The following is an 11,253-nucleotide window of genomic DNA, read 5'->3' as shown; positions in this document are numbered from 1 at the left end:
TGGGAGGCAGGATGCTTTCTCAGTCCTTTCACACCAATTTGACTAGGTGATTTTTTGGGGTAGGAACGCCAGGATACACCAGGAAGTCTGGTGGTGAGAGGTGTCCACTTTGTTGAAGATAATCTGCATTTTCCAGGGGGTAAAAAAATCTCTGCTAGGGAAAACAAAAGGCAATGGGAGCAGACAGAGCAGGGATGGAGGATACAAAGGACTTCCCTGCTGATGAGTAAGGTCTGGGTGATAAAGTGCCCACTGCTGACCAGGTTAAGAAAAATGATTTGTAGCCCTGCCTTTGTCTCTTCAGTTATCGACTTTCATGGTTTGAAGGTGGTTTTCTTTGGAACTATTCAGAAAAACAGGGAGGACACGTCTGCTTTGCTAAAATGGCAAGGTTGTCTTCTGGCTGAAGAGGGAAAGGGTGGCTCAGACTGTGTGTTCGGTAGCAATGAAGAGATGCCCCAGAAATGCTGCTGTGCAAGAGCCCTGCTGACATAAACAATGGGCCTGCCCAGAAATGGAGGACCTGGGGCTGCATCCTTTAACAGGCAGTTCTGAGTAAGTGCAGAGGAGTGTAACCCTCAGGGAACTTCACTGTTCTGTGGTGACTGACAGGCTTTTAGAGCAGGAATGACATGTAATTGTCCATATGTGGCAAGAGAACAGTCACAGCCTCCATGGCCAGAGCACATGACCTGAGACCAAAACCTGCTTGAGGCAAGTCAACAGTGGGCCAAAAGGCTGGAGCCATTGCCTTCTTCTGCTGCAGGAAACAAGAAGGTGGTTCTACCAGTAAGGAAGAGCAACAACCTTCTTGAGCTAAGGTATGAATACAGTGTTGGAAATCGCTACTTCAGCTCTGTAATCTTCTCATAGATCCTGAGGAAGGCACCAAAATCAGCTGTACTCTTGGGTATTACTGACTGTTGATGACCAGCAAGTGCAGCTGATTGGAAAGTGTTGTTTTTCCAGTTCTTTGCAATCTTTTAATGCTGGATCATCCACCTGGCACTTGTGGGACTGTGTCTGTAGTGCTGTGCCCAGTTTCAAGAACAGCAAAGAAATAATATATCCAGTTACACCATTATAACCCTGCATGTGGTCACACATTACCTGCAGACTTTGTCCTGAGAGTTGTAAATGTTGAGTAAGGACCTTGAATAGTCAAGAAACTCAGTTTTAAAAAATTAAAGACAGTGGGGATGCTAAACATGCAAAGGCTTTGCTTTCCAATAGCTGCTCGTTATGTCTAGGGAGGCTTGATCATCAGGTAACCACATGGCTGATGATGGTGCTCTCAGACCTGCAAATTAATGGGCTGCATTGGAAATATGCTATCCTGCCAGAATCATGCTAATAAATACTAGTTTTGTTCTGCTCTAGATCTCTCAGTGATCTCTCAGCCTATTGAAGTACCTTGGCTCAACAGGCAGAGCCCTGCAGCTCTGTTTTCACACAGTTACAAATCCTGCAGTAAGTGGAGGGAGATGACTTCTAAACTGGGAGGCAAGATGATGGGGCAAATTTTTCATTCAAATTGTTGAAGTTCTGGTCTAACTCCTTATGATTCAGAACAGTTCTGAGGGGATGCAGAGCATCCTTCTCCTCAGAATAGCTGGGTGAGCATGCGAGGAAATGCTGAAGGCTACCTCCAAACCTCTTGGAGAAAGTGGAGGTCATTGAGACCATCACTTACCATCTCATAGGTATTGGCTGATGGTCTCCTCCTGCTCACTTACTCTGTCTCTCATATTTAGAGTATTTAGATTTCTTTTTGCTGCATCTGGAATGCAAGCCTAACCAGGGACCCTTCAGCATGATGCAAATATCAACCCTGTCAGACTGAGCAGTGGGTGAGGATTTGAGGATTTGGGATGGATGAATGTGGCTGGATGAGGCCAAGGAAACAAAACACCTCCCTCAAATCAGGGAAAAAGCATCAGCAAACACTGAGTCCTCAGCGAGTGATGAGTCAGTTATCCTCACTGACTTTCATCAGACCAGTTGCTGCAGTGGTGGGAGGCAGTCAGCAACCTGGAGTTACTATCTATCTGTCCTGTAGGCAATCTGCATTAAAATGGAAGAAAACTGAACCTCTGAGCAAGGACAACGCTGCCCTGAGTGCTACCCAAGGCCAGCAGGTCGGTCAGCTAAGAGCCAAAACAGTACTGTGGTGATGAGGCAGAGGTGTGATGGGGACATGAGGTCTCGGGCTGTAAGCTGTGCCTGGTGGGAAGGGGCTTTGCCGTGCTGGCACTGAGGGTGCCACAACAGCAGTGGCTGGGACAGAAGCTGTTGCTGAGCATCATCTGCAGCTGATGAAACATTTCTGGGTATGGGGGGAGGTGGGTGCTGGGACCCCAGCATGGGCAGTCTGGAGAGGGAGCTGTGTGAACATTGTGATTACACAACACCCGACACCCACCTCACCCAACTGCCCCGGGCTGCTCTTACTTCCACCTTTCTGAGTGTCTGAATTCCTGTGAACAAAGAAGGTGAGAACTTAGTCAAGTTTGGGGCTGTTTTTTTTTTTTTAAACACACAGTACTCAGAAGTAGTGTCCAGAAGTGGTAAGGGCAGAGCATCCTTTCACACAACCAAAGAAAGAGAACAAGCTAGCTGACATCCCTGGTGCAATGCTGAGCAGCTCAAGGCAGGGCAGCAGCCTACTGCCTTGAACCCAGCTCTGGCAAAGAAGGTGTCTTGAAAATGCTGGCTCCAAAATGCAGTTGGGCCTTGGAGGGACATGTACATGAAGGAGGAACAAATGCAATTGAGGAAAACCATTTTGCAGCAGGTATAGCAGCACAGAGTTGCAACAGGCTTCCTCACAGCTCCCTTCTGTGCTCTTCCTGGCATTTTCTTTCCTTGCAGAGCCATTGTCCCTGAGGCAGGGCTTTGATCTCCTGCTATGAACTTCTGAGAACAGTGGCTGAACTGCAGAGATAGCACAGCTGTTGCAATGAGACAGCCCTTGGCCACAGCCCAGGGCTTGTGGGCTGCTAGCTCTGGGGTCCTTTACTGGGGTGGCAGGGTAAATGAATTTAGCTGGGGTGGGGAGGGTGCTGCTGTATCGTTCTGCCAACCCTCCTACCAGCTGTAGAGGTGGCAGGAGATAAGAGGGTGTTACATGGACACTGGTGAGACTTTTGGGAGCTGTCTGGCTCTCCTGCCATTGGCACCTGCTTCCTGGGACAGAGCAGGAGCATGTCTGTGCCTGTTCAGGCTGCCTACTAGTATGGGGTTTCACAATGTCACTCTCGTGGGATGGAGATGTCTATTTAGATTCGTATATTGGGATGTATATTTAGCACAAAAGGTCCCACAGAGCATCTGCTGGGTGGGTGCCTGCACCAGTCCAATGTGCTAAATAGGACCAATAAAAGAAGTAAGTCTCATCTCTCTCAGAAATCTTGGCCATTTCTGGTTATGTCCCAGCTGAGGAGAGCTTAGAGCCACATTTGTGACCTTGACACTGACCTGTTGAAATGAGTAATCAGTTTGAATTTACAGTGTTGGACGTGATGGTGGAGGGGAGTGCTCTAGTTTTTATTCCAAATCCACTCATTACACTAGTAAATTTAACACAGTACCATTATGCAGTTCTACTGCTCTCCTGCTCTTGACTTTCCTCCAGCCAAGAGCAGTGCAGAGTTGGGCCACGTAAGTCATCATGATCAGATGTCAGTCACTCCTCGGTTCATTCAAGGCCTTTGTGCATCCCACATAACAGAATCTCCAAGTCTCATGGAGCTCCAGGTATCATTAAAATTGCTTCAGGGAAAAAAATTTACTTGACAGAAGCAGATCCTTTGTGGAGTTGGATAAGGAAAACTATGTTGCTAAAAAAAGGCAATTTAATTAATAGAAAAATAAAAGCCGACTTTTTAAAGATTATGAACATTCACCTTTCTTTATACCTGTGTTCTTTATTGTGCTATTTATTTAACACATGTGGAACCAGATGGCACAGGGAGTCAGTTTCTCCAGAAAGCCATTTCTACCTCCAAAATCAGGAATAGGGCATCTGTCTCTATGCAAATACAGGGATCAGTGTTGAAAGTGAAAACAAATGGGTAGGTAGGAGGGACCAGAAGAGAGGGCGAGAGCAATGCAGAGACGGGGACAACGTGATATTTGCAGATCTGCACCCCAAACCCAGGTTATGGCTGCTCACACATCCGGAAACGAGTTTGGCAATCACCGGAATCATTCCCAAATAGGCGCGAGATGCCGTTCCCCGACTCGGACCATTCTTTCCCATAAGCGGGGGGCTGGGCTGGGGGCGGGGCCTCCTCCCGCTCTCTCCCGCCTTTTCCGCGCGCCGCTGGCGCCAAAACGAAGGGCGGGTCCCTCCCTCCCGCCACTGCCGGCACAATGAGAGGCGGGGCCTCGGCAGGCGGAATAGCCAATGGAAATGCGAGGGCGGGCGGAGGTGGGCGGGGCGAAGTCTGTGAGTGGCCAGCCGGCCATTCTGGCGCCAAGTTCGAAGGGGATATAAAGGGGCGGCGCAGAAATTCCCGCTTCCTGCCGCTCGTCCCGCCGCCGCAGCCGCTCCATCCTCCGCCTCAGCCATGCTGTCTGCCCGCGCCCCGCTCGCCGCCCGCCACGACCAGCCCCGCGTGTCACCCAAGAAGAGTCAGTCTCCTATGAAGAGCTTGTCACCCATGAAGGGCCTGGCATTGAGCGACAAGGAGAACACGGTGAGCGCCCGCCCGTCCTCCCGCTCCCTGCCCTGCAGCGCCGCAGCGCGCTCACCCTGCTCCTCTCTCCCCGCAGCCCCCCGCGCTCAGCAGCGCCCGCGTTCTGGCCAGCAGGACGGCCCGCAAGATCTTCCAGGAGAGCGACGGGAACCCGGTGAGTGCTGAACATCTGGGCACCGCTCCCGCCCTTCTATCGTTCTCTGGAGGCTCCTGCAACCCCCGCTCCGCCCTCTCGCTCCCTATCGGTGGTCTTTCCTTTCCTGGAGATGTTAGAAATTTCACCGAATGTTCCTGAGTTGGAGGGCACCCACAACAAGGATCATCGACTCTAGCTCTTAAGGGAATGGCCTGTACGGGGACTGAACCCACAGGCTCGGTGTTATCGGCGCCATGATCTGACCAGCTGAGCTCATCTCAGGGTCTGCCCCCGCCCGAGCCCGCTGGTCCCCTCCCGGCGGCTGCAGCCCCCGCGCCCCTCTCCCCCACGGGGGTTGTCCCCCGCGCCGCTCTCCCCCCGCCTCTCTCCGTCACGGAGGGTCCCTCCTCGGCCCCTCTCCCCCAAGGGGGGTGCCCTCCCCGCCCCTTTCCCTTACGGGGGATCTCTCCCCCGCCTCTTCCCACCGCTCTCCCTCACGGAGGGTCCCTCCCCCGCCCCTCACCCCCACGGGGGGTGTCCCCCCCGCCCCTTTCCCTCATAGGATTCTCTCCCCCGTCCCTTCCCGCCCCTCTCCCTCACGGGGGTCTCCTCAGGCTGCCGCCCCTCGGTTTCCCTCCCCGGCCCGGCGCCGCCCCAGCCCCCGGCCCGGCGCAGCCCCGAGCCCGAGCCGCTCTCCCGCTCTCTCCAGGTGCCACGGGGCGCGGAGGAGGAGGAGCCGCTGCTGCGGGAGAACCCCCGCCGGTTCGTCATCTTCCCCATCCAGTACCACGACATCTGGCAGATGTACAAGAAGGCCGAGGCCTCCTTCTGGACGGCGGAGGAGGTGAGGGGCAGGCGGCTGTGGACCCGGGCTCAGGACCGGCCTCCCTCCTGAGGCCCCATTTCTTATTTCTCCTGCCAATGTTTTAGGTGGACCTTTCCAAAGACATCCAGCACTGGGAGTCCCTGAAACCTGAGGAGAAGTACTTCATTTCTCACGTCCTCGCCTTCTTTGCTGCCAGCGATGGCATCGTCAATGAGAACTTGGTGAGTGTATACGAACAGTAGAGACACAAATACTGCTTTGAGAAGACAACCAGGTACCTCCATGTTCAACATACTTGCTGTGGGCGATCCAGCTTGTTTGCTGGATCATGGAGTGCTACGGCATTAGGACAGGTAGTACTGTCCTACCTTAATTAGCAAATGGGGATCAGTGTTGTAATCCACAAATTGGCCCACTTGCCATGGGGCACTGAGTGCTGCATTACAGTAATACTTGCTTGGTTCAGAGCCCTTTTCTGCTTCCACCCTCTCGCTGCTCTTTTCACTAATAGGGGATAAATAAAACAAATTTTCTGATTTCTCTTGGGATCCAGAAAAATCTCATGATTTGGAGCTGTGAGGGGCTACTGCCCTGCATATTGCAGTTAATCCACATATCTGGAATTAGTCTGGAGATTTGTGGGCTGACAAGAACTGATCTACACAGCATCAATGCCTCTAACCTGCAGTTTATAAATGCTTTTGCAAACACTCCGTTATTTCCTCTAGGTGGAGCGGTTCAGTCAAGAAGTACAAATCACAGAAGCTCGTTGTTTCTATGGCTTCCAGATTGCCATGGAAAATATACATTCAGAAATGTACAGTCTTCTTATTGACACTTACATTAAGGATTCTAGAGAGAGGTTTGTATTGCTTGATGATGAAAAGTTCAAAACTTGCTAAATATTCAGATTTAAATGATGCATATCAATTGTTCTCTGGCTTTCAGGCTAATTTTAGGATGTAAACTGGACTTATATAAAATAACACTGCTGCTTAAGAATAGTTTTACTTAGGAATATCTTTTTACTCTAAAATGTGAAACATACTTAGATTAGGAGTGAAACTGAATACTGCAATACAAGAATGAAACTATGTAAAATGTGGAGCTGAATACTGCAATACAAGAATGAAACTATGTAAACCGTGGAGCATTCAAATAAGGGGAGTATGTTAAACTCCAGTAAGTGCTCGTGTGCAGGACCCCTGCACCTAGTAGAAAGCTATGTAGGAAAGTTTCTCTGAGAATGCTATCACTTCTATTATAATGCCATCTATAAAAAGCTGCATTTATTGAACAGCTAAGCATTTAAACATGGCTTGTGCTGCCCTTAACCAACTGTTTTACCTGGGAGAAAAGCATGTTGCATTTGCTGAAGGAGTAGCCTTTGGTCTTGATTGAAAATAGAAGGATACTATAAAATTTTCATCATGAAGTGACTCAGAATAGTGACTTAAAAGTAACCACAGGACTTGGAACAGTCCAGGCTGAGTTGTTCTGGTGCTGTCAAACCAGCACCCTGTTGAGTGAAATGTCATGTGGTGGTGTAGTGCTATTTGTGGTTTAGATATGTTTAATTACTACTGCTTGGAAATCTGGTCATGTCACTTCTGCTCTTGAGATGCTTAATTCCAACTAGAATTGCTTACATGAGAGGCCTGGTGCTTGGCACTGGAAAGTGGAGCCTGCTTGTTCTGTAATTTTGAAAGCTTCAGTAAAGTACAACACTTGGTGAAACAGTTCTCCCCCTGATATTGTCATGGGCATTCATGTGAACTGCTGTTGATGTGATGGGTAGATGAAGAAAAGATAGTTAATTGGAACAAATAAAGCCATATTTTTGTCAAGTAAGATAAAGGATGAAGGTGTAGAGCATAGTTGAGTGATCAGGACTGCTGATGGCAGTGAATGGTGATGCTGCTCGTTATGCTGATGTCCAATCCTAATGAGGTTTATCTTTCTCAGGGAGTTTCTTTTTAATGCTATTGAAACATTACCATGTGTTAAAAAGAAGGCTGACTGGGCCATGTGCTGGATTGGGGACAAGAAAGCAACGTATGGTAAGTTCATCTAGCAAAATGAAATTCCTTCCCTATATATGGAGGAACCACCATTTCTCCAGACTTCACAATTCATAGGGATTATAGCTGTCACAGGGAGAATCCATGCACTCCAGTATAAGATAGTGGTAAAATTCTGGAAATGAAGAAACTATTTAATCTCCAAATGAGCCATTGACAAGAATCTTTGTAAAATTGCTGGCACTGTGAATGATAAGGTCCATGTGGCAATCATCATATGCTTGACTGTGATCAAACTAAATTATCATCACATGTCTGGAGCTGCACTGGCCATCTATGGCCAGCAGATGTGTATGACTGGAGGATGTAGCTCCTTTGCCTTGCTGATTGCTGGTGTCTTGCTTCAAAGGTGAGATGATACAGATCATTATTTCACTAGCATTAAAGCATTTTCCATGGCCAAACTTCTTATTTAATCAAAGATGAGCAGACACTGACTTAAATCAGCTGCCAAAATTACTGCACTTTTTCAGTGAGCTGTCTGAAAAAGGATGTATTGATGGTTAACCCAGAGGGAAGGAGCCTTGGCTTCAGCTACTTAGTAGCCACTGGTTAGTTCTTGCTTCCTCTCATATTTATTTTGTGTAATGACCAGAATTCTTTACTGTAATAGTTTTTTGGACAGGCCATAGCTCACTTGTGCAGAAACAACTTCATTTGCCTTGCAGGATGCAGTTCATTGGTCTATTTGCAACTTCTGGGTATTTATTAATTCTGTTTTCTGTGTGAGTAAACATTACTATAAATCTTTTCTTAACAGGAGAACGTGTAGTAGCCTTTGCAGCTGTGGAAGGAATCTTCTTTTCTGGCTCTTTTGCATCAATTTTTTGGTTGAAGAAAAGAGGATTAATGCCTGGACTCACTTTTTCTAATGAACTAATCAGTAGAGATGAGGTATGAGTTAAATTCTAGCAGTTTAACATGGTAATGTGCCACAGTAGCTCAAAGGAATGATACTCAATGGGAGCCTGTATTTTAAAACTGTATTTAGAAACAGGCAGTCTATAAGGCTAACTAAAGCGTTTAAATGTATTTTCATTGTGGATCTTGGCAGAAGAGAACAAATGAACTTTGCATTTTACTTCCTCTAAAGTAGCTTAAGGGTTCTCACCAACTCTCGCAGTTGCACCTCACCATTTGGTGCAGGTGCAGCTTGTAGTGGCTGAACTTGCTTGTGTGATGCCTTCTGGTGAGGCAGAAAGTTGTCTGTAGGGAATACTAAATAACATGGCAAGGAGAAAGATGATACCACTTACCATGTGCTCTTTTGAATCTGTGTTCCTGAAGTAATTTTCTGAAACTTCTAGGGTTTGCACTGTGATTTCGCCTGCCTTATGTTCAAGCACTTGATACACAAACCATCAGAGGAGAGAGTAAAGGAAATCATCATGAATGCTGTTCTCATAGAGCAGGTAATTGTCTGCCCCTTTTTAGGGCTCCAGTGCAATTAAACAAAGCTGGAAAGCTGTTGGACGTAAAATGAACTTGGATAGTACAGACTGCATACCAGTTTCTATACATAAAATGCTTGTTATCTGCAGGAATTCTTGACAGAAGCACTGCCTGTAAAGCTGATCGGCATGAACTGCACTTTAATGAAACAGTACATAGAGTTTGTGGCAGACCGGCTGATGTTGGAACTGGGATTTAACAAGGTAAGGCTCTTAATACATAACACAGGATATTTCATGGGGATAAGGTTGTATTAATTTTAATTTCCTACAGAAATCCAAATCCTAAATTGGCTGCAGCAATATTGGTATAACTTGTGAAATCATTTAGCAGTCCTGCTGCTAGATCCTGTTTGGAGACCCACAGAAGGAAGAATAAAATTAAAAAGAGCTATATGAGTAGCTGTTTCTGTCTACTGGAGCTGAAAGACAGGAATAAATATGGTAGAGAAGGCTTGGGGCAAAGATTTTTGCTCAACACATGGTGAGCCTGTCGATGCTGCCATTAGATTCCTTCCAATTGGTCTCTAATGCTCTTCCATAGTCAAGATGTGAGCACCTGCAGTGACTATAGAATTGCCTGTGTGTTTCAGATATACAAAGCAGAGAATCCTTTTGACTTCATGGAAAACATCTCTCTGGAAGGCAAGACCAATTTCTTTGAGAAGCGAGTAGGTGAATATCAGAGGATGGGAGTCATGTCAAAGCCCACAGACAACTCTTTCACCCTGGATGCAGAATTTTAAATGAACTGAGACCACATGCATTAATGTACATACTACCCTGTTTACAGGGAAACATTCAATATATTGAGTCACAGTGTGACTTGATTTCTGTGCTAAAATCCCACTCTTGTAAAGTATGGTGATACTGGTATATTTTAGGAGACTGGTGTAACTCCAAAAGTAAAATCCCTTTTAATTACATTTTACCAATGGTGTTAATGCATAGAATGTTTAGATGTATCTTACAGTACATGCTACTCCATTTCATGAAAGATATGGGCACTTCCTTCTGCAAGATGGGAAGTTGTGGGCACTGACCCCCGACTTTCACAATTCTCACCATAAACAAAGGAACTGTTGTAAATTTGTTGAATAGACTGTAGAAAACTTTGGAGGCCACTACATGACCTCACTGCTTTCTTAGCAGATTTTAAGTTTACCTTTTTTTACTATTGTTTTAATAGTTTGTACATAAACCTGGCACTTTAATGTGTAAAATAAACAACTGTCTTGTAATACTCAACAACAGTAAAACGCAAGTAAAAATCTTTTAGCTTAACCTTTCATTACTTATGCCTCTTTCTGGGTGTGTACTTGAAAAATGGTGCTGTGAATCAAAAACTATTCATCTTGAAATACATTGAAGAACAGGAAGAAACTTTGTATGAAGAGTAAAGAACTAAGTTGGATATTCTGGGTACTGAAAAATAAGATGCAGCTGGCTTCTGGACTTGATTGCTTCTTTAATATCTGGGAACAGTATTTCATGTAATAAAGAACTGGTTGGATTCAGTATTGGCTTCAGTGTTCCATTGGGCAAAGCTGTGTGCTGATTTCCTTCTGAATTGCAGACTTTATGAGGAAATGCAAGTTCTGCAGGAAATAGCTGCTTAGGCATGTAGTTGTTAGATTTCAAGTGAAATTGTGCTTAGCTCTGACTTTTGGAAAGACTGCTCTAAACATGTTTCAGGGCAAATTCAGCTACTTCTGATGCGGGTAGCATTCCAAGCTTCTGCATCATTCAGTTTTTAATGCATAACTGGTGAAAACTGGGTGCTACAACATGGTTACTACTCCCACAGTCAACACAAGAAGAATGAGTATGCTTAATGTAAGTGGTGTAAGGTATGTGGTCTGTGAAGGAGTTCCCCATGGTCTCAGTTCCTGCAAATGATCTGCAGCAAGATTAAATGACAGTGGGATAGACTGAGATTGGCTGCTGCCTTGCTGTACAAAATAGTTTATCCATGATCTAACATCCAGCAAGGACTGTTCTGCAAGTTCGCCTCTTTCCTCAAGCACAGTTGATATGAACAAAAAGCTTTACTGAACTC

General features: G+C 46.3%; 1 protein-coding gene across 1 annotated transcript; it reads left to right on the top strand.

The window, feature by feature from the left end:
• The first annotated feature begins 4,534 nt into the window (after positions 1–4,534).
• RRM2 (ribonucleotide reductase regulatory subunit M2) lies at positions 4,535–10,712 on the top strand. The gene is made up of 10 exons (XM_071547804.1): positions 4,535–4,700; positions 4,777–4,854; positions 5,546–5,680; positions 5,767–5,883; positions 6,391–6,524; positions 7,628–7,722; positions 8,504–8,637; positions 9,051–9,155; positions 9,285–9,398; positions 9,788–10,712. Exons 1-10 carry the CDS (start codon positions 4,572–4,574, stop codon positions 9,938–9,940), a joined length of 1,194 nt encoding a protein of 397 aa, XP_071403905.1. The 5' UTR covers positions 4,535–4,571; the 3' UTR covers positions 9,941–10,712.
• Positions 10,713–11,253: the final 541 nt, after the last annotated feature.

Source organism: Pithys albifrons, chromosome 2 (assembly GCF_047495875.1).
Source record: "Pithys albifrons albifrons isolate INPA30051 chromosome 2, PitAlb_v1, whole genome shotgun sequence".
In the NCBI taxonomy this organism is placed as follows: Eukaryota; Metazoa; Chordata; class Aves; order Passeriformes; family Thamnophilidae; genus Pithys; species Pithys albifrons.
The sequence above is the reverse complement of the archived record's forward strand: the minus strand, read 5'-3'. Positions and strand labels throughout refer to the sequence as shown.